The 23,805-nt window shown below is 34.7% G+C and overlaps 2 protein-coding genes across 22 annotated transcripts in view; one reads left to right on the forward strand and one right to left on the reverse strand.

Moving 5' to 3' along the window:
• The window catches only part of FUBP1 (far upstream element binding protein 1), a 34,709-nt gene extending 20,311 nt beyond the window's left edge, over positions 1 to 14,398 (forward strand). For 4 of the 16 annotated variants that reach the window (XM_037826844.1, XM_037826845.1, XM_037826851.1 and 1 more), the window contains 6 exons: positions 1,205 to 1,279; positions 8,961 to 9,020; positions 9,101 to 9,246; positions 11,843 to 11,889; positions 12,790 to 12,926; positions 14,173 to 14,398. In XM_037826844.1, coding sequence (XP_037682772.1) covers positions 1,205 to 1,279; positions 8,961 to 9,020; positions 9,101 to 9,246; positions 11,843 to 11,889; positions 12,790 to 12,820 — 359 coding nt within the window. In that variant the 3' untranslated portion in view covers positions 12,821 to 12,926; positions 14,173 to 14,398. The other 12 variants (XM_037826849.1, XM_037826850.1, XM_037826857.1 and 9 more) reach the window with 9 other exon arrangements.
• Positions 14,032 to 23,805, reverse strand: part of NEXN (nexilin F-actin binding protein) — a 50,225-nt gene continuing 40,451 nt past the window's right edge. For 4 of the 6 annotated variants that reach the window (XM_037826865.1, XM_037826862.1, XM_037826861.1 and 1 more), the window contains 4 exons: positions 21,732 to 21,953; positions 16,293 to 16,478; positions 15,639 to 15,993; positions 14,032 to 15,547 (listed from right to left, as the gene is read on the reverse strand). In XM_037826865.1, the coding sequence (XP_037682793.1) occupies positions 15,534 to 15,547; positions 15,639 to 15,993; positions 16,293 to 16,478; positions 21,732 to 21,953 (777 nt within the window). In that variant the 3' untranslated portion in view covers positions 14,032 to 15,533. Of the gene's footprint in view, positions 15,994 to 16,292; positions 16,479 to 21,731; positions 21,954 to 23,805 lie in introns of all 6 variants that reach the window. The other 2 variants (XM_037826863.1, XM_037826860.1) reach the window with 1 other exon arrangement.

Genomic DNA, 23,805 nt, shown 5'->3' on the forward strand with positions numbered 1-23,805 from the left:
GACCTTTCATTCTGTAGGATGACTGTCAACCCAGGCCCCTTTCAGTCTTTTTTCACAACCAAAGTAGATCATGCTTACTTGGCAGGGATACTTCAGAAATGATGCTGTGCTCTTCGTATCAGGCGTCATATGATGTTAACCTGTTCTACCCCCGGAGGTGGTAAAGTTGATCACTTGGTCATGTTGTCTACCAGGTTTCTGTATCATGAAATCACCAGTTTTGTCTTTGACATTGATAACTATTTTCTGGTGAATTAAACTGAGATGATGTCATTATCCTAATCCTGATCAAAATTACACCCATCAGCCTTAGCCTCCATTGATATGTCTGATTCTGCTACCACTATGATGGTAATTTTATTTCAGTCATTCATTCTCCATTTATTAGATGGGATTTAACTGCAAGAGCCTTCATTTTCTGTCAGTTTTCTTTATATCAGCATGGGTTCCTGTTTTATTCAATAGGTTGTATTTTCAAATTATTTGTATTATTATTTTGATGAACAAATTGTCCTAGTTTGGCCAGTCAGGAGTACTTTTAAGATGGGTCCTGTATCCTTTTGACATGCCCATCATTCTTTTAAGCACTTCCTTACTTTCTAATACAATAGGATATTCCAGGCTAATGTTATGCTTTCTAGCTATGAGCTTTGACTCTTTAGTAGACGACGGTATTTTCCAAACTGGGGGTACACGTGCTCATTTCCTAGGTGTCTTTGCTTCTAGCCTCTTTCAGTGGATGTAGCTAGGAAATGCATGTACATACGTGAATACCTACATCCACATTTATAAAACTATAACTAGTTCTATATCTGTAAATGTATTTTTTAAACCCTTGTGTCCGTATTTATACCTGCAGTTCCAACACTTTAAGGTCCTTTTCCTTTTCCATGTTTATAAATTTGAGAAACCTGGTGTATTGTATATTTCCTTATTTGCCTAATCAGTTTACTTACATTGCTCAGTGTAGTCAGTCTTCCAAACACATTGGCTGTCTTCTGTGTTCACCACCTCTGTACCCCCAGTAGCCTGTCTGACACCAGCAGGAGAGATATTACTACTACCACACAGCACTCCCTCCCGCTCTCAATGCCCCAGGGCAGGCCACTACCAAGTACTCCATTCCAGAAAGAAGGAAAGAGCCAAAATTGCCTTTTAAAAACTTTAATCCTGATTTTTGTTGCTTTTTTTTTCCTTGAACAAGGAGATCAGCAAAATCCAGCTCCAGCTGGGCAAGTTGATTATACAAAGGCTTGGGAAGAGTACTACAAGAAAATGGGTATGTTCTGCATTTCTTATTTTATAAATTTAACTTAAGTTCAGTTTTATTAAACATTTAGTAAATAACGCACTTATGTTTGAAGATTTTGATAAAGGCATACTTGTACCATGTTTTTATTACCCTGAACTTCTTTCATCCATTTATTCACTTAAAAAAATACTGAAATATTGAGTAATGGAGCAAGAATGCATTCTAAAACCATTGGACTGTCAGACATAAAGTCATTACAAATCATAATTCTTAAATTGGTGGTTACACACAAGGAAGTCTTATTTCTAACTGCATTTGTCAACTGGTTATTAATTGAAACTAGAAACTTCTTTCCTGGTGCATATGACATTTGAATATTACTTACAGTTTTCTCAAAGGTAGTTAAATATATTAGCAACCCGCATGTCATAAGGTTAAATTCTAGAGCTCTAAGCATAAATTGGTTGTGTGAAGTATCATTATTTTTGCTCTGAAATATGCAGGTAAGATGTAACCTGCAATGACAAAGGAAGTGGATTACTTAGATAAATGTTTCCATATATGAAAAGAAAAATAATCACCTAGAAAAGCCATATTCATTTGGTAACTATAGAGCACATACCACATGCCAAACATGATCTGTGGTCACCTGAATGTTAATAAAATAATATCACCATTTTAACGAGTTGCAGTTGTGGGCATAACAGCTGTGAGCCCTCATTATTTTCTAATGAAGGGTACACTTGTTAGTCAAGTAATTTGCAAATGTTTAGAACTGCTGTGAACAAAAAAAAACTGTACAAATTCGGAAATAGGTCACACAACCACCAAGTGGTGGAATCAGAATTTAGCGGTCTGAGTCCCTAACCTGTTTCCTAAATTTGTCATTTACAGGGACCATTTGGAACCTGATTTTATACTTCAGAAAATATATTTATTTTTCATATGCTTATACTCTCATTTAAAATTAACATAGATTACTCCAGCTTCAGGTTCACTCATTTACCCTACAGCCAGTTGTCAGAATGAAAGCTAAACAGATGAACTTGCTTATAGATGGTAGAATTTTGTCATAAGATACAGTTTACTTATGGTTCTCAATGTGGTTCTCAATATGTTTTCTTGGCCGAGGAATATTTCTCATAATCCACAGAAAGGAATTTCCAGAAGGGTGATATTATTAATTCACCTTCTTTTTTGTGAACGTACATGTGTGCCTAGTAATAAAAGTATGTTCACAGCTGATTTCTATTTAAAGAAAAAGGAATATTTTTTTGCCTGTTAGAATGACTTTCCAGGAAAGTTATGCTGCATCTTATGAGGCTATAACCGATTCATTAATTTATATTTTTGTGGCCCGGCTTATCTCATGCAAGTCTACAGCAGCTAAAATTCTTCAAAAAGAATTATTATTCTAACCTCAAAAAGAGTCTGATTTAAATACAGTGTCCACATAATTTAAATAAGGATGCTTCTGAGAATGAATGGAGATGTTATTAGTAATCTTGTTTGAAAAAGTGATCATGATCTGTGGTCACCTGAATGTTAATAAAATAATATCTCCATTTTAAAGAGTTGAGCATGAATAAAAACTATTAGCTGCAAGTTGTATTTTTCACAATAAGTAACATGGCAGAGATGTTCCTTACATTATTATTAAATGTAGGTAAAAACAAAGGTCTATTGGTGGATGTAGGGGATGGATTTGACTTTTATGCTTTATTATGTCTTACTGTTCATTTGCAACATGGTCACTGATTTACTTAGTCTATTTTTTTTTTCCTTCAGTTTATTTAGCCTTTTTACTTGCCCCAAATGAGTGTCAAATATAATCTGCAGAGTATTAATACCATTCTAATTTTTTCTGTTAAGGGTAGACATTTGACCTTGCCTTTTAATTTTTCATTTTCTACCATTTCTCTGCTGAGTACTCTAAAATTCTAAATTTTAAAAATTATACTGGACCGTCTTGAATCCTTTTTGGGGAAAGGTGGTGTAAAAATAACTTTAAATGTGTCGTGTTGTTAAATTAACACTGTGTTTGACTGAAGAACCACTCTCCCTCCCGTTAACTTCTTTTCTGTTGTATGTTTTTCTGTAGCAATACCATGATCAGCTGTTAATTTTCTAAGCAAAATGGAATGGTTGGGTGATTTCCTCCTGTGTAAATCTTAGAGGAAATAATGTTTGTTAGTTTAGTCAGGTCTTTAATGAGCATTGTCCATGATGTGATAGCTACGGGGTCAAATTTATTTTTTCTATATATTTTTTTCTTTTTGTAAAATAATGGTTGCTTAACTGCTCATTTCTTCTGGGTGTATTACTTATCATCAAGGTCTTTAGCATAACCACAAATAGAGATCTTAAAGCATAAAAGTGATAATTTAGTTTTATCTTTGAGTTTGTTAAGTGGAAGAGGGGGTTATAAAATAAACAGGGAGACAGATATTAATCTCCAAATCCAAACTTTATTTAAAGACACTGAAGTTTGACTCTTCCCAGTGGCAGGGCCTAGGATTAACCTCCAGATTTCCTGATTCTCCAGTCCAGTTTTAATCTTCACAAAACAGTTTCAGGTTTTCTTGATAATGTTAAGAACAGAAAACCCCACCATTAAACAGTCAGACTGTAAATTTGCCATTACTTTTTAGTAAATAAATCTCTTGAAACACCATTGTGAGTTGAGTTTTCAAATTTAGCTTTGTTTTCAGAAACAGTTCTAAACTTCCTAAGAATACCCTAAGGGAACGTCAGAGAGAAGTTCTTAAAGATAAGATTCTAGAGGGTTAACGAAAGGAGTTTTAAGTCATAAGGGAGGGCAGCAATCTGGAAGTGGGTATTTTTGAAACTAAAATGAAAGGAATTTATTTATAATAGGTAAAGACCCTAAAGAGATCAAACAGGATTTTAAAGTGGAAAGAGAGGTGATTCCTATTTGGGGTAAATGCCAGAGATGTTCCCTACATTATTTTGAAGATATTTTGGGAAATTAGATTTGAGGAACACCCTTAAAATGTTAAACAGTGGTAAAGTGGATTCCAGGTCCTTAGCATCTGGTACCTTGTTAGAAAAATGCAAGTATATAGAGATAACTGAGTGTGAGACTCCATATAAGTAAGGCTGGTTCTTGGATTATTAAAAAAAAAAAGAAGAATAATCACATTTGCCCCTCAGATTGAAATAGTGCAGTGATTTTTCTATGGGCACCTTCAAGATTGGAACATCAAAAGTTTATTTGTTTATTACCAAGGGTTTGTTGTTTTTAGAATCTAACCTGTTTACTTTTATCTCTGCACGGGGTTTTTTTGTTTGTATTTTTTGTTTTTGAGTTTGAGTTTGGGAGGTTTTGATGGTTGTTTTTAGAGAAAATTTGAGTCTGAATTTTTTGATGCATTTTCCTATTCCTGCTATCTTACATTGTTATTTTTTCCTCTAAAATGACTATCTCTTACAGAAGGTTTAGTTCCTTTTTTAAACCTAAAATGGACGTTGTTGCTATCTTAACCAGGTTTGACCTCAAATCAGCAGGTTTTCAAGTATGCAGTTTTATGAGATGATGTGTTTGTCAGTTTTCTAAATATTGGAACCTATTTCATATTTGCTTGAATTGTATCTCCTCGTAAGATCAAAATGTTAAACTTGCTTTGAAAAAAATTATGGAAAACAAAGAAAAATAGAATTTTGAAGAGTATATGGGATTTCTCTGCTGTTGCTCAGAGAAGACAGTTTTTTTTAAGTTAATAGTTGAAATCTTCTACTTTTATTCTGTGACCAACTGTGCAATGATGATAGACTACTTTCTACAACTCGAAAGTTGCTTTATTGTCAGCAGCCAACAAATAGCTTCTTGTATGTCTGTATGTCAGTATTTTTTGTCTGGCTATAATTATTTTAAAGTCAACTGAATTAACGAACTAAATAAATAAGTACTCAGTGAGGAAATGAATAGGAAAACACATTGTTTTCTCCAGGGCCTCTTTCTTTACTTTTTATTTCTAAATACTTTAAAACCTACGGTTACAAAAATAATACGGATAACATACAGAGATCTCCAACATATCCCTACCCCCCCCCGATACCCAGATCCATCCAATTTTAACATTTTGCCACATTTCCCGTATCTGTCTGTCTATCCATCCTTCTGTCTGTCAGCCTGCTTATCTTTTTATCAATCCATTTACTGAACACTTGAGTGTGATTGTATACATCATGCTCCTTGAACACTTAATACTGTCGTGCATTTTCTAAGAACTAGGACATTCACCCAAGTACGTTTATCAAGTTAGAGAAATTTATCATTGATTCAAAGCTTATGGTCTATATTCCAGTTTTTTCCTATGTCCCAATAATGTCCCCTTGAGTCTTTTTTCCTCCCTTACTAGATCCCATCCAGGATCATGTTTTGGATTTAATTGTCATTATCTCTTTAGTTGCTCTTTCTTTCCTTTTTTTTTTCCCTCTTAATTGTGGAAACCTATATACGTCATAAATTTTCAAATCTCAGCCACCCCCAAGCATACCATTCAGTGGGATTAATCACACTCAGAACATTGTGGTACCCTCACCACTTTGAATTACTTTCCCATCCCCAAACAAATTCTACTTCCGTTATATATTAACACCCCAATCCCCATGCCTTCCTTCCCTTGCATCTGGCAGCCTGTACTCTAATTTCTGTTTCTGAACTTGCATATTTTCCAGTATTTTCTTCGTAGTTGCCATGGAACTTAAATTTAACATCCTAAATCTGTAACACTGTCATTTGCTTTGATACCAACTTAACTTCAGTAGTATACTCAAGCTACATGTTCTTGTACTCTTCCATCCCTCCATCCATGTGTAGTTCTTGTCACAAATTACATGTTTTTTATCATCACATTTTATGCATTTGCCTTTTAGATCCTGTTGGAGGTAAAAAGTTTACAATAGTACTGGCATTTATATTTGCCCATGTCATTACCCTTGCTGGAGATCTTTATTTCTTCATATGGCTCCAATCTATTGTCTGTTGTCCTTTATTTTCAAACTGCAGAAGTCTCTTTAGTATCTCTTCTAGATCCAGTCCTGTGGTGATGAACTCCCTCAGCTTTGTTTATCTGGGAATGTCTTAATCGCTTCCTCGTTTTTGAAAGACAGTTTTACCAGATGTAGAATTCTTATTTGGCAGTTTTTGCCTTCACCACTTTAAATATGTCATCCCACTGCTTTCTTGCCTCCATGGTTTCCAGTGAGAAATAAGCACTTAATCTTACTGAGGATTCCTTGTGCGTGACATATTGCTTGTCTTTTGTGGCTTTCACAATTCTTTTTATCTTTGGCATTCACCAGTTTGATTATAATATGCCACAGCATATTGTTGGAGTTTGTTGAGCATCTTGGATGTTTATATTCATGTCTTCTGTTAAATTTGGGAAGTTTTCACCCATTATTTCTTTGAATATTCCCTCTTCCTTTTTTTCCTTGTGGGACTCCTACAGTGTGTATATAGGCATGCATGATGGTGGCCCACAGGTTCCTCAGGCTTTGTTCACTTTTCTTCGTTCTTTTTCCTGCCCCTCAGAATGAATAATTTCAGTTGGCGTATCTTTCAGTTCTCTGCTTGTTTCTTGTCAGTTTCCATCTGCTGTTGAACCCCTCTGGGAATTTTTAACTTCTTTTACCGTGGTCTTCAGCTCGCTTGGTTCCTTTACATAACTTTCATTTCTCTATTATTAGTCTCATTGTGTTCACCTATTTTTTTCCTGATTTACTTTAGTTCTTTCTCCAAGTTTTCCTTTAACTCTTTGAGCATATTTAGGACCATTTTTAAAGAGAAGTCTTGATCTGGTCTGGTCTTCCTCATTGATGGTTTCTAAAGCTTTAATCTCCTTTGCCTAGACTTTCGCTTCCTCTTTTTTGTATGTTTCGTGACCTTTTGTTGAAACCTGAATATTTTGATATTTTAATGTGTTATCACTGGAATTTAGGCTTTTAATCTTGTATCCCACTAATATTATGACAGAGCTTTCCTTGAATTCCTGAAGCTAACCAAAAAAAAAAAAAAAGGTAGAAAAGAAAACACCTCCCTAATCTTTGCAGATTGACCTGTGCAAGTGCTCTTCAGGGTTCCATACAGTCAATTTAGAGAATAGCTCCAGGCTAAAATGTAGGGGCCTCCCTGAGCCTTTCTCCCCATGCCTCAAATCTTGTTTGCACATTTCTAAATGTTCCCTCTTCCTTAGAAAATGGTTTCCTCATGGTGCCAGGTGTTACACTGGCCTTCATCCAGCAATCCCTTGCCCCCAGGCAGCCCAAGTTGACTGCTCTCGCCACAGCATTCTGTAGGATAGCTCCAAGAGCTGCCATCTACATACAGGGCAAGTTCTGGGACAGTTGAGTCAGTCCCTCAGGCCACCACCACCTGACAGATGGAGCCAGACATACATGTTTCCCAGCATTGCTCAATAATTACGCTGTTCCCTGTGGAACTGGGACCAGAGATCCATACAGGGAATGCAGGCTGATTCCACAAACCAGTGAGGGGATGGGGCAGAGACTTCCAGGGCACCAGGAGATCTTACTGCTTTTAAGTTACTTTTTTTCTTGGTTGAGTGCTTACTCTGTTAGAGTAGTCCTTTAACTTTTCTGGAGCTTTGAAAAGATGTTTCTTCCAGTTCTTGCTGATTGTTGAAAGAAAGATTCTGGGGTGGATGGAACCCTAAAGCTTATCACTCTGCCATATCTTCTACCCAGATTCACAGTTTTTAAAAATTTGCCACATTTGCTTGTGTGTACACAACGTTGTAGCTGAACCATTGCAAAGTAAGTTGCAGATGCTTCACTCTAAATACATTATTTCAATAATATCAACAAAGAGACCATGTTTAAATTTCCCTGATTGTCTTAGAAATGTCTTTAATAGTTAATCTCTCAATTCAGAAAAGTGCCCCTTTTTAGGAAAAAAAAAAAGAGACTTAAAAACTAGTTTGTGTATTTCATTCCTCTTATTGCTTAGAACCTCTTTATTAATTGTTCTTTATGTCCTTTGTCAGGGTTTTTAAATAAAATTGTATTACTTGAAGTTTTTAACTTCTTATTAAAAGTAATTTTGAATATTAGTCTTTGAACACAGTTTATAGGTCACTAATCAGCAGGAAACGAAAATCTTCATCAAGTCTTGTTAAAAGCCTTTAAGTGGTTTTTGTTTATTTCTCAAATATTTTTTCTGTTTCTCCATTGAAGATTCACATTTTGTTTAAAACCTATAGTATAAAAGATCTAATTAGCTAAGAGATCAAAAGAATCTAGGCCAAAAGAGAAGGTTTTCCCTCCTCTCCCTTATTTGCTGATCATCAGCTGCTTTGGAACCATCAGAAGGTTTATAGACTACTTATTTGAAGCACTTTCCAAACTTATTAGAGCATTAACAGCTTGTAAGTTTGGGGACTAAATCAAGATTATGCCTAAATCCATACATTTCTTCGTTAAAGCCGCGGTGGAGTGTGGTTTGGTTTGGCTTTTTTTATTAGTAGGGATGTTTAAATTACGATTGGAGTAAGACAAAAAGGAGATGAAGAACATTCTAATTTTTTAAAAAATTACTGGTTTCTGATACTAATAACATATTTTAAATAAAACAGGAACAATCTGTCCCTTTATGCTTTTGTCTTTGTAACCTGTACTTACAGTGGATATAATTTTGTATTAAAATTTAGGGGGTTTTTTTTAGGTCAACAAGGGCAGACACAAGATTATTCAAAGGCTTGGGAGGAATATTACAAGAAGCAAGGTATTGTTTTTATTAGAAATGAGATTCTTTTGGGCTTTTCATTGTGGTTACAGCAACAAAGTTGTTCTCTTTTTCCAAAGGTCAAGCAGTTCCTGCTCCCGCTGGGGCTCCACCAGGTGGTCAGCCAGATTATAGTGCAGCCTGGGCTGAGTATTATAGACAACAAGCAGCCTACTATGCCCAGACAAGTCCACAGGGAATGCCACAGCATCCTCCAGCACCTCAGGTATAATAAATTTGCTAATTTGTTGATTTCCACTCTGATCATGTTTCCTGCATGCTTGCTGTTTGTCTCTTTGAGAGTATGTTTGCCTTTTTAAATTTTTACCTGGCAAAGTATACCATCTAAATGATGTACTGTGGTGTATTGTTTGGGGTCTCTTTGTTTGTTTTATATAATGCTTTCTGGCATCTGAGTGCTGAATATTTCTACAGTGCCTTTGATTTAAAAATTAAATTTTCTTCCCTCAGGGATTTGCAAATCATGCAAGAAGCCACCACCATTTATATTAACCAGTTTTTCTTTCTTAAAGGATTCACTCCTGAGTTAGCTCCATTTAAAGGATTTTCTTTAACTTTCTGTGTATTTCTTATGTATCTCTTCTGCACAGGGCCAATAATAAGAAGTGGACAATACAGTATTTGCTTCATTGTGTGGGGGAAAAAAACCTTTGTTAAATATATGGATGCAGACGACTTGCTGAAGATCTTAATTTTGTTTTTGTTTTTTAAAAAATAGTGTTTTTTTTTTTTTTTTGAAAATGTACAAAATATCTATCACTACTGATAGGAGGTTAATATTTCTGTGTAGAAATGAAAATTGGTTTTGTTTTTAGTATTTAGTGTAGATGTACACATTCCAGCAAATGTATTTGCAACTATTATGTGGTCGATGCTTTGTGATATAAATGTACTTTTTCAATGTATACTTTCACTTTTAAAATGCCTGTTTTGTGCTTTACAATAAATGATATGAAACCTCCTGTGTCGGTAAGTTGGATATGTGGGTATTTAAAGGATTCATATTTTCTTAGCAATGATAAATTAAGATACATATACACAAATATATAAGCTTTCCCCGTGAAATATTAATTGAGTTTTTAAACACTGGCATGTTTTCTTCCCCTTGCAGTATAGTGGTAGATTGGAGAATCTTTTCCATTTATTGTATTTGGCTGTTTCAGCACAAGTAATCTTGATATCTTCATTTTTTCCTTCTGTTTGATTAAAAATTGCATGTGTGTACAGTGAACTTTTGGCATACTTCCATTGCATTAACAGTGAAATTTCCTTTTATACATGACCACTGTTTCAGACCTGTACTGCTGCTATAACAGTTAACCTTTCTATTCTTAATGATAATTACTTGATTTCCAAGACCGTTTCTGCATAACTAATTTTTAAACAGTTTTTGGATAGTGAATATGAGTAGTATAATAAGAACATTTTTTTCATGTAAAGCAACTCTTTCAATGTATACAATATCAGTGTGTTTCTTTCTAAATTTAGGGTAGAAAAGTGAATAGTATGCAAAAAGTATAGAGACATTGCATCTGCCATTGAAACATAATTGGGGTATGGAAACGTTTGAGCTTTTATTCTTTTTTCTTTTTTTTTTCTTTTTGCAGTATAGATAAGCTTTGTTTTGTAAATGCACAAGTCCAGTCATTGAATCAACTTAATTTTTTTATGTACTTGAAATCATTTTATTACTCTTTAACACTCATGCTGAAGTTCTTATATTTTGTTGAAATCCATTGTTTTACTCTTTGCATATTTGTTGGCTCTTTGCATATTAATATATTAGACAACATGCGAATACAGTCTGTCTTGCCATTGTCTGTTGAAGTGCAGGTTTGATCCAGCCAGTATAGAACTAGCTCTGTAGGGGTGAGGAGGACTGTGCTGTGTATCATCCTTGATTGTGTTCCTTCAAGGAGCATTGCACTGTAAGTACATCAGAATGACAAATTGATGAACTGCAACAGTATCTTTTTGTCAATGTTCCACATAATGCATATGCCATACTTTGTGTGAATATTATGCTGGAATACAGTGCTGATATCTTGGAAAACCATGACTGCTTCTTACTGTAACATAGAATAATACGTAGGTCTGTATTTTTTTTTTGTAGTGAGCTTAATGGGTAAGTATTTTTGATATGCTTTAGCTGTAGCTAAAGAAAACTATTATTAATAAAATTGAAAAGTATTATTCTCTGGTGCTCCTAAAATACTGCTTTTCAGTGTAAAATATGCATATCTTATGTTTCACTATGAAAGACTTGAAATGTATCAGACAGAAGTGGTTTTCAGTTTGCAAATAAGCAATGTAGCAGTTTTAATACCATTTCTTCAATATAAATAATCAATTCTTTATTTGGTGGAGAGCACCATCTGTTGCTTTGAATATACTTCAAAGGAAGATGTATGAGGACATAAATGTTGAGATTACTTGCAGGATGGGAAATAGTACAGTTTGTTGTAGATATTAGAAATGTTTTTGATTGTTTTATTGAACTTGGAGTGACTTCCCTTACCCTTATTTAGATTGAGATATATAATTCTAGTTTGAAGTTTGTTAAGGAGGAGTTTTCAATTGTCTTTAGAGTTAGGGTATTGATGTGAACAGTTTCAGTATTTTGCATGATACTGTTTTAGAGATGACCTTTTAGGAAAGTGGTGCATTTATTACTTAAACTGAAGAAATAGTTCAGTTGGATTCAGTATCATAATTCACAAAATGGAGGCTGTTGATTTTGATTCATTTAAGGTTTAAAATCTTTATTAATTGCAAACAGTGCAATTATTTATACTTCACAGTGCCTTCCCAGACCTTCCACCTTAGGTTCTGCTGCAAAAAGCAACAGGTAAGCACAACCTAAGGACATATATGAATAAATATTTTAGTACATTAATGTCGTCCTTGTGAGATTTTTGTGGTTGTGTATTCAAAAGCAATCTGCTTTTGCTTCCCCAAAATGTATTTTGTTATTTATGCTACCATTTCAGTGGAAAGTCTGTAAGTTGTTGAAACAACTGTTTACATTTCTGGGTAATGTTTTTTATCTTAGTTTTTTAATTAAAACAAGAAAAAAATGATGAGTAGATTGCTGCTATAATTGAACTACATCCAATTATTTTTGTATCTTTTCCCAAATATAGAAGAAGTGTTACAGTTAAGAAAGGACAATTATATAGTTTTCAAGATTTAGGAAATCACTTGGTCAGAAACTTCAACAGCCTTCACAATCTGTTATATGATTGACAGGACATTTTCTTTGCCCTCCAAAGCTCTGAATTCTTTATTTTTTCTTATTCTTGAAATATAGTAATTCAGTAAGGACATTATGGGTCAGTTTTATTATGACTTTTTTTTTTGACAATTCAGTTCTCATAACATATATGCTAACAAAGGAAAAATTATAAGGAAAACTGGCAGTATGTTTTGTTAAAAGGCATGTGTGCATCAGTGAAATGTTAACTGTATAGCAAATAACCTTTCATAATCTGTATCAATATTTTTCTGATTTATAATACTTTAATAACTGACACTGCATTTATTTTATTTTTGCCAGTTTAAAATGTTTGTGTTGTCTTATAGATGTTTTTAACTGGTACATATTATGAGTTAAGATGAATGTATTAAAGCAGCATCATATCAATTTTGTTTATTCAGTTTCTAAAATGTGCTGATCCTTTTAAAACTCCTGCTTATCTCTACAACAAAGAAAAATATTCAAAAATACTGCCTTCATTTTCACACACAGTGCTGAAGATGCTGCAAGCACCAAATCATAGCTCATAAAATCAGGTCCTGAGATAGTTACCCATAAAGAGGAATCCTTTGAGTGTATGCCATTGGTGAGCCGATGAGCATGGACCATAGAAGGGCTCAATGTAGAAGGTAAAATTGGCAAATCATAATTGAGAAATATGAAATGTATTCCCATACATAATATGGTATAGGGTGTAATGTACCTGCTTTTGATCACTTTTCATTTTAAAGTGTTAATTCACTTGAATTTAAATGTTCCATGAACTGTTAAATTTCTTAAGTTATGTAGCTACTGCACCACATGTGTGTGTGTGTGTGTGTGTGTGTGTGTGTGTGTGTTTTAATAGTCAATGATAGGTATGTCTTTAGACCTTGAGAGCCTGCCAAGTTTTGGTTAGTTGTAGATTGCATTTTCATAAAAGAAAATATAGGTGAATGCTGATAGATATTGAGGCATTGTTTCTGTCTCACAAGAATCTTTTTATTCATTACCATAAGCCGTCACTGATACTACGAGCAGTTTTTTAAATGGCACTAAGCTTAACCTTGAAATAAATGGAAAGCAGAAAAGGTGAGCCAGTTGATTTGAATGCAGTGGATGTTAGGAGTGTTAGAAACGATATGTTTAGTTTAGTTTGAAATTGAACTGATTTATTTTACTTAGCACTTAAAAAACTTGACAATGTTTTTAATTTTTTAAAATAACTGTGTGGTGATACTTAGAATTAATTGGTTTGATGTTTCTTTTAGAGATGAGACATATACTTTTATTTTTAATTAATGAAAATGGTTTTAATACTGAAACTAGTAATTTGATACTAGTGGTTTATAAACATTGTAAAATTATAATCTTAAACAAGTATCTTGGTAGTTAAATCATAAGGGTGGGTTTGGGTAGGAGTAGTAAAGTACCTTATGAGGGAAATAGGGATATATTCAGAAGTGATAATATTTCATTTGTTTGAATACCCTTCCAGGAGAACCAGTGCTACCTAGAAAGTAATCTGTTATCTAGAATAATGATGTAGCATTTTCTGTTCAATGAGGATGTCTTGTTTTTATTTTCTGCAAATTCTGCCTCATTTAAAAATGCATTTTAACAATACCTAGTTAAAAATAATTGATTCTGAAAATAACCTTATTTTTTGTTTAGTAAGTCACTTGATTTTCTTCCCATGGTATAAATTTTAGAGGTTTTTTTTTTGTTTTGTTTTTGTTTTTGTTTTTTTTTTTGGTGCTTTTAAGAAGCAAATCCCAGGGTTTTATTTTCTTCAGTGATACCCCTATAGAAACTCTTAAATGTATTTGCGCATATATATATTTTTTCTTATGCATGCTCGATGCATTTTCGTCCTGAGAAAAGTGTTCTCTACAGAAACTACCCGTGTGTAAAAAGAAGATTGGCTTAAAATGGCTACTGTGATGGGAACAGTATCTTAGGGAGATGCAGCTTGGACTTGAGGTAAATTGAATATTTTACAAACTGTGGTTTAGAGCTTGCTTTAATGGCATTGTTTGTAAAAGGGCACATGATTGCTGTAATTTTGTATTGATTATGGTTTCCTCAATAAAAAAAGAAATGTAAATTGATGGATATTAAAGAGGAGTGTTTTTGTCTCTTTCTGCTTTATATTTGACTTTCGTTAAAGGTGTACCATGAGAACTTTTTTTAAAAATTCTAATGAAAAGGGGGAAAAGCATCTTATTTCACAAGTCTTTACTAAAAGACCTTTTTTTTAATACATAAGTTATTTTATTATGGGTTTACATTGTAAAATAAAATTGTCTTCCAGAAATTAAAATATAAAACAACTCGATAACAGAACATAGTAGCTAATTATTTACAAACTCATTTTAAAGACCTGAATTTAAAATTGAATATTTGCCATTTTTCCTAAATACAATCCTCAGATTTTGAAAGTTTAAATTATGTTGACAGTGGGTTTTTTTGCACGAACTATTAATACAAAGTTTTGTCATTAAAATGTAATTTGTTCAGGCAAGATCACAGCATAAATTGGCTTCACAAATTTGATTATACATTACACACATTTGAAAAATACATATTTAATATTTCTCATCACTCAGAACTCTGTATAAGTGGTAGTTTCTATCAGATTTTTCTGGCAATTATTTCTTGGAAGTTGTCCTACTTAAAAATAATTTTTTCACCATATTCCTCTCCCTTAAAAGGATTAACTCCACACCCTTCCCCACCTTGTCCCCATACCTCTGCTTATAGAAAGATTGAAACTACAATAATCAAAATGAGTTACTACTCAGGAAGAAAGCCCACTCAAGTTGGTAACTTCCACATTCACTACATTTCAGCTATTCAGACTAATTTTAGGTAAATAGCTCATAAATGACATTCTTTCATGCAAAATAATGCACTCTACTTCTGGTTTATTTTTTAGCATAATTGCAAACTCATGGGAAATGCATAGCCTTTGTAATAGGGTCCAGTAGGATCATTGAGTAAATTTTCCACTCCCCCCCTCCCCCCATTAAATACACATTTTGTTGGTTGCTATTGCATGATAGGGCAATGAATCTGGTGCTCATTTGGAAAGGAAGAAGGTATTCTTTAGATGAGCTTGTTTTGAAGACTTATGAAAAGGAATAAGAAGTCAACACAGTGGCACTTCTGGATTCCTTTTTTGGCCCCTTCACAGAAAAGATGGATGTAGTAAGAAAGTTGAAGGGAGAAAGAGTTCCTGGGAGGGGAGAAGAGGGCTAGTAGTCGTCAGCTAAAAAACAGAAGAAGAAAAGTGATTTTTTAAGGAATTTTTTTTAAAATAGGATAAAGGTTTGATTGTTAAAAGAGTGATTAATTCTTACTTTCAATGGTAAGAATACAGGTACTAGCTGCTGAGCCTTTATTGTTGACTGCTTTACACATATACTCTCCTTCGTCTTCTGGGAAAGTTTCTGGTAAATAAAGGCAGTAAGTTTCTCCTCTTTCAATATATTGATAGTCTTCTCCGTCCTGCAGTACTTCTCCTTCAAACCACCATGTGATTTCTGGTTTGGGGTCTCCTGTCACTTTAACAGTAAATCTAACTGGTTCACTATCTACAACTGATAGGTTTTTCAGAGGCTTTTTGAACCATGGAGCTCCTGATCTCATTTGTGCTTCATCTTCAATAGTGGAGCCATTTATGGTGCTACCCTCTTCTTCCTCTTCTTCTCTTTTCTGTATTAAAATAAGAGTGTCAGGTTGGCATTTATAACAGTACATTTTTTGAGATGTGTGTCCTTCAGAGTATTACCATATTACAACAAAATGAGGATAATGAGTTAGTCATAGAATTTTAAAGGTAAATTTGCTTTTTCAAAAAATAAAATGTTGGTATGCTTACTATAAGGTGCATTTTACTTAACATTCCAGTAACCTGAGTTCTTTTCTTCTTGAAAGCTGTATTTTTATTCCTCATAAAACATACTGGTTTTTAAGAGCATCTGTTGAATATAAAGGATATGTAAGTCCGGTACCTTTTGTAGTGCTGCATCAATTTCCTTCTGTTCAAACTGCATACGTAGTAACTTTTGTTCTTCAATTCTTCTTTGTTGTTCTTCTTCTCTTGCTTTAGCCATTTGTTCAAATCTGGCTTTCATATTCACTTTATGAGTAAAGGGAGCCTCACTTTTCTTTGCAGGCTTGATATCGACATCTTCTTCCTTCAAGAAAGTGGGTTAAGATTAACATTTGCTGTTTTTCTAGAAGCTAATGACTAAAACCTTAATAGATCTGAAGATCTATTACAGGTCACAGAAATAATTAACATGTTGAGTGTGCATATTTGTTCTACACTGCAGATGTGCAGATTTTTACTGTTCCTCAAGTCAGAAAAGATGACTTGTGAAACATTATCAAAATCCTCTTCTCCCAATATAAAGATTGCCCCAATTCTCAGTGCTTGTTATTGATAGTAACTGAATAAGAATGCAAGAAAGCCATACTCTGCTTTTTCTCACTTCATGATTTTCCTTACCCTTCTAAGCTAATAGAAATATGTCCTTTAGACCAACTCCATCCAACAAATAATTTTTTGATCGTCAAAATGTCAAGGAAGAGTGTTTACATGTAGAAAAAGAGTAGGAGAGGAAAACTGTTCAAGAGGCAATGGCTGGAACATGGAGAATTCACTAAAGTGAAATCTCATCTGTTTTAAGTGAGAGTTGGAAGCCATGGAAATAATCAAGGGAGTGATTTGAAAGCGGTTTCACATGTCAAATAGCATGAGTCTAGGAAAAGTGAATTGGTGATTAGGTCATCAGTGGCCTTCAAAAGCAGTTTTAGTGTGGTGTTAACATCCTAGGAAGCAAAAAAATCACGGATTCTAAAGTACTTTAGCTGTAGTTGACAGTTAGGCTTTTGTGAGTCTATCTGTGAACGTCATTATTTACATTTCACTGTACTATGGGAAAATTGGATCGGGGTACCACAACCAACTAAATGAGCAACTTCTGAAACAAGCTGTTCAGAAATTAATTGCCTATATAAAGAAAATCTTAGTTCATGGGATATTTTATATCAGTTTGAGCTCAGTTTCAATGAACAGAATAAAAAGGTAGAAGAAAGCTGGATAGTTTTTCTTATTCTTCTTAATCAGATTTTATTTGGTTTAGTGTTGGAAAATCCTAGATCAGAAATGATGAAATACTTGCTATTTAAATTATTTGTGCCATTATTTTACCTTCAGTTCATAAATTTAATGCCTGATGGCAGTTACTACTAACAAATGATGTAATATGGTTCTTAGTAGTTACGTTTAAAAGACCAAGAAAAGTACTTTAAAGAATAGTTTACTTGCTGCAGTTTTATCTCAGTGTTTTCCAGGTCAGAATAATTCTTTGTTCACACTACACCCTTAATTTTACTCTTTCAATGGTAAGAATAAATTTTCAAGATATGCTGTTCCAGCAGGTACAACTGCTATTCTGAATCTTTCCCTCCCACTTAATAACTTGCCTTCTGAATTTTAGCATAAAAGTTTGTGCAAGTTTGTAAGAAGTTATTTATTTAGCTACCCCAAACCTGCATTAAGAAAAGAAGAAATCTGGGTGAGTGAGATTCCTAATGAGTTAACTGGGAGAAAAATTATGAACAGTCTTTCAGTTGTTAAGTACAATTGGTGCCCTTTCTTGAATCCCTGAAAATCCAGTTTAAAATTGTTTCTGTGAGAGTAATCTACTAAGAGAGTCATGTTAAATGGAATAATCTTCATTCTCTAGCTGCATTCTTAATAGAAAATCGATATCACCAACACATGAATATTACAGGCAGTACAGGCAGTGAATCTCAGAAAGAAGGAAGCATAAGAAAGCTTTCTGAAATACACCTTGTTGGAAAACTAGGAGTCAGTTGCTAAGGCAATTACGTGAATTAAATACCAAATGAGTGGTACAAATTAAGTACCACAGGAGCTGAGATGGAATTCTTTGATTAGGGAAGGTTCCAAGGAGTTAGGCATTGAAAGATGTTTTGAAGGTAAACATCGACATTTTCTAAAGGAAGAAGCTAGATATACGATCAGATTGTGGGGTGGGGGTGGGGGGAGGCTGTAGGTATTCAAGGGTGAGGGTGGGAGTGTCTTACTGTGGAAGTTCATTGCACTCAATGCCAAACTATGCCAACACAAGTTTTAAAAGTGACCTTTAACCTAACAGAAAGAAATAGAGGGTACAAAAACTTTTCACAGCAAACTTTATTCAGGTCATCTTGAAGGGTTATAGATCAGCCATGCTCTCATCTGACATTCCAGTATACAAAGGAGAGCCAGTGATAGCAATAAAAGAGGAAGCCACCTACCTAACTCTTTTCCTTTATTCTTATTTTACCTACCTATTTGTAGGAGTAGGAATGGCTGCTCAGAGGTTTCATTACCTTTAACAACAACAACAAAAAGGCAAGTGCGTACTAACTGAACGTTTCTTTACCTTCTATGATTCATTTATCTTTCTAAAGACTCAGTCTCAACTGTTGGTCCATACATTAAATGGCTGTCCATCTATTAAATGATAGTGTTTTCCAGGATTGTATCATTCCTCTTCAGACTTAAGTCTTTAGATGGCTTCATCTACTCCTACACTTTCATCTATCTCCTGTCTCTTACCTGAACTCAGGACTTAGGTTTCAGAGTGCCTTTAACTTATCCACATATAGCTCAAACTTTACATGTCCCAAACAATTTATTCACCCCACTTCTCCACACCTCCTGAATGCTCTATAGCATCATCTAGTTTCCCTGGTAATATTGAAGTAACAGGGTCTTCAGCATGCACCTCTTGCCCATAAGCAACCTGTTACTGAGTTCAGTTGAAGTTAGGACTGTTTTTCTCCCCTAGAATGTTGTAATACAACCCTAACTTCATGCCTTCCATGTCTTCCAGTTCATCCTCTATGATAGAGAATTCTTTCATAAATATAAACCTTATATTACTCTGTCCTAAAACTTACATTATTTACATTGTCACCTGGATCAGAGTCCCTGCAAAGATAAGGCCATAGTTGGCTATATTTTAAAAATATATATCAAAACATTAAAAAATATTTATAGCCAACTAGCCATAACCTACTTTTACAATTTTTTATCTTACCACCCATTATTCTTTGATCTTGCATTATAGTCCTTTGAACCTATTTTCCGCTCCCCAGATAAATTTTTGCAAAAGCTCTGTTGGCTCACATTGTCCCCTCAATCTGGAATGCTTTCCCTCTAACTGCAGCTCTTATTCAGTCTCCACACTTGGCTTAAGTATTTTCTCAGCCCTGTTAATCCTCTCCTAGGTATACTGACTTCATCCTATGTTATTCTATAACCCTAAATATATACTGATATCACTTAAAACAATTACAGTAGTTTCCATACATACCCCATTGGACTGAACTTCTTGAGGGCAAGCACTGTATCATATTTACTTATACATACCCAAAACTTAGCACAGGGCCTTAGAAGATCTCCTTACCATAGGAGATTTTTTTTTAAATTCAATTTTATTGAGATATATTCACATACCATGCAGTCATACAAAGCGTACATTCAGTTCACAGTACCATTATATAGTTGTGCATTCATCACCAAAATTAATTTTTGAACATTTTCATTACCACACACAGTAAGAATTAAAGTAAAAAAGAACACTTGGGTGCCTTTTTTTTTTTTTGCCCCCGTTTTTCTACTCATCCATCCATACACTGGACATAGGGGAGTGTGGTCCATATGGTTTTCCCAAACACATTGTCACCCCTCATAAGCTACATTTTTCACATAAGCCACCATCGAGGCAGGGAAGCCCAACACCCCTGCATTCTCCACCAGCTCATAGGCGATGTTAAAAAATAGAAATGGTGTTTGCTTTTAGCAATGGCTAAAAGGTTTACCTGCAACGAGTCTCGGCCCTAAGTCCCTATATGTTACTGTAGGTCACACAAGCTTCAGGTGCATATCAAATAGATTAATGAATATAATCTGGATGTTCTATAGCATCTCCATTTGTCCAAAATAGCTCATGACCTCTCTTCCCTCCAAACTCTTGTATTCCCATGTTCCCTTTCGTTATCGTATTCCCAGTCTCTTTGGTTTTACCCCCTCCCTCTCTTCCTCTGTACTACAATCGCCAAGTCCTGCCATTTTCATACCCCACATGTTAATCTATCCTCTCCATTCCATCTGTACTTCAAACCTTCCATCAGGCCTTTCCTGACCATCCTGTATAAAATAGTAACACATTACAGATCATCTCATGATTGCTTATTTTACTTAATGCCACTGAATGTTGGTGTGATTTGAGCAGATACAGGTTTTATGGGCTTTCCTCATCTATTTAAAAGATTTTATTAAGATGTAATTCACATACCATATTAAGATGTAATTCACACCCATGTAAAGTGTACAGTTCAGTTTTTACTATATTCACACAGTAGTTTTTACTATATTCACAAAGTTATGCAACCATCACCACTATTCCAGAACATTTTCATCACCCCAAAAGAAAACACATACCTGTTAGCAATCACCCCACCCCCCGCCATCTTCTTTCCCCCAGGCCCTGGTAACCAGTAGTCTACTTTCTATCTCTATACATTTGCCTATTCTGGACATTTCATGAAAATGGAATCATATACTATGTAGCCTTTTGTGACGGGCATAATGTTTTGAAGCATAATGGTTTGAAAATTCATCCAAATTTTAGCATGCATCAGTACTTTATTCTTTTTTATGACTGAATAACATTCCGTTGTTACCACATTTGTTTATTCAGTCATCAGTTGACATTTGGTTGTTTTCACTTTTTGGTTCTTAATAGTGCCGCTCTGAATATTCACATACAAGTCTTTGTGTGGTTTTGGGAAGATCACTAGGAGTCGAACTGCTGGATCATGTGATAACAATGTTTAATATTTTGAAGAGCTGCCAGTGTCTTCTACAGCAGTTACTACATTTCACATTCCCATAAGCAAAATAAAAGTTACAGTTTCTCTACATCTTCTCTAATACAACAAACTTCATTTTATGTTTGGAACAACTTCTCTTGTTATAGGAGGGAAAATAAAGTGATTTATCTCAGTTTGATCCCTCACCTTAAAATAAATTATTTTTAATCTCTGGAGTTTAAGTCCAGTATACCCTGGTTCTACTGATTCAGACTAAAACGTGCCAATAAATACTTTTGAACCATTTTTGTTACAGTGAACCACATGATATATCAGTGCTATAGACTAATGGTGATAGAGATCATTTTGAAACAATGCTAGAGTGGGGAAGCCTTTCATAGTCTTCAAATCTTAATATGTTTTTAGTATTTAGTTCCTAGATTATTTCTTTCACCCACAGTTAGATGTAAGTACAAAAACTTTTTTCAGTGTCAAAGTTATTTCTGTTAAATTCGTTATCATTACCACAACTATGTTAAATGTAAAAGTAATACCTCATGAAAGTGTTCTGCTTCTCTCTCTTTAATTTCAAGGTCAATTGCTCTTCTTCTTGCTCGTTCTTCTTCTATCTTTTTCTGTATTTCTTTTTCAGACAACTGTCCAATTTTTTCAAACTTGCTTTTTAGATTTTTAGCTTGAATAGAGCCACTCCTTTTTAATTTGATTAATTCTTCATATTCCCTGCTAAGTTCAAAAGTTTCACTTTCTTCCTCTTCCTTCAAAAAGATTAATATTTTATATAGTAAACACCAGAAATTTGTTTGTACAATAAACCATCTAAAAAGTGTGTACTGTTTTATTTGAAAAAAAATAAAATATAAAGCTTAACCTCTTCCTTAAATGCAATGCATAAATTTACTAATTAAAGTTGGTGTTACAAATTTAAGGCTTAACATTTCATTTAAAACATTTGGGAGTACGGTTCAAAACCTCACTTAACATTCCATGATACCTGCTAAAACTAAAATATGCATGGCAAGATCAGCTTATACTAATTGTAAAAATTGTAGGAATGTCTTTGGGAGAAGGCCAAAAAAGAAAATTGTAAGAACACTAGACTGGAAGTTAGATATGAGTTCTTTTTCTGGCTCTGATACTCAATGGCCCTTTGTCTTAACCCATTCGGTGTGGTTTTCTTCATCTCTGAATAGAATCAGTATCTCTAAAATTCTTTCTGTCTTTGATTTTATGGTAGTAAGGCTAAATATCACTCATAATACTCAAGCTAACTGAATAAAGCATTTCCATAAATATATTCTGGTTGAACTCCTACATTCCTCTACATATCACTTGTATTCTCAGTTATATGTCCTTCCAGGAAAGATAGAAGAGGAGTGAACCAAAACTGGGCTCCAGTTTTTTATGCCAGTTTCTCTTGAATGCTTTCTTTTATTTGGGTTCCTTTCCCTTAACCTTTCATAATTTATTATTACTAGTCCTTTGCAGGACTTCTTAGGCTAAACTTGAAACCCACTATATGGAGTGGTAAAATATTACAAGGTATTCCTGATATCTTTTTCCTGGAGAAGACCTAGACTTCTAGGCTGAGACAAAATTAATTAAAAGCTTTTAAAGGGGAGAGGGGCATCCCAGTGGATAATGTGACATGAGGCTTCATTCCTTGACTTAATGAAGGGGAAAAGAGAACTTATTCCTTGATAGTACCTCCATTTTTTTATTTATATGAATGAAAATATGTAACTAAAACATCTCAATAATAGACTAAAATATATATTCTAATTACTAGACAATTAGATTTGTTTTTAGTTTCCTTTACAAAGTAGATGCTATTGAACTTTTTTCTGAGGATAATGTGTTTATACATACTTATTTATATTTATCCAGTATTTATATTCTCAGGGCCAGGTACATAACTTGCAGGTCCTCAGCCAGGGCAAGGAAGTAAATCACTTCCCACAGGCTGGCTGCCCCAACCTACGGCAAACTGGCAACTTCCAAGGGATTATAACCTCTGCATAGGGATGCACTTGGTTCCAGATCAGGGGTTAGCAAGAAGCCACCACCGAGTCATTTGCCAAACAAGTGAAGTGACACAGCCAGCCACTGCATTTCCTAGGCCCAAGAAGTCACAGGAATGTACTCCGGGCCCCAACTTTCCACGTTTGAGCCCAGGCTCCACCAGGGGCCAAGGGTGACAGCGGAATGTGGGCTTCTTCCATCCCTCACTCCCATCTGCGGCCTATGCAGCCAGATGCAGGCAGAGTCCAGGGGTGAGGAAGAGAAGGTTAGGCAGGGCCTAGGGTATCAGGAGGTGGGGAGGAGGCTGCTGAGAACCCATACTGGGGAGGCAGGGAGGCAGTAGGGTGAGACAAGGCTCCAAAGCTCCAGCACATGCTCCACTGTCCAATCAGACTTCACTTACAAAATACAAATTTAAAGGTAAAATATTAAGAATTGCAAGAAGACAACTGCAAAGCATTAAACTCCAAGTGCGTGGCCCTTCTAAGCATGGAGTCGTGTGACTAAACAGCTTGCATGCCATGAAACTGGGTCTCTTTAATTATGTGCACACAGACACGCACACAAATATATATTCTTAGTTCATTT

Source organism: Choloepus didactylus, chromosome 2 (assembly GCF_015220235.1).
Source record: "Choloepus didactylus isolate mChoDid1 chromosome 2, mChoDid1.pri, whole genome shotgun sequence".
NCBI classification, from domain to species: Eukaryota; Metazoa; Chordata; class Mammalia; order Pilosa; family Megalonychidae; genus Choloepus; species Choloepus didactylus.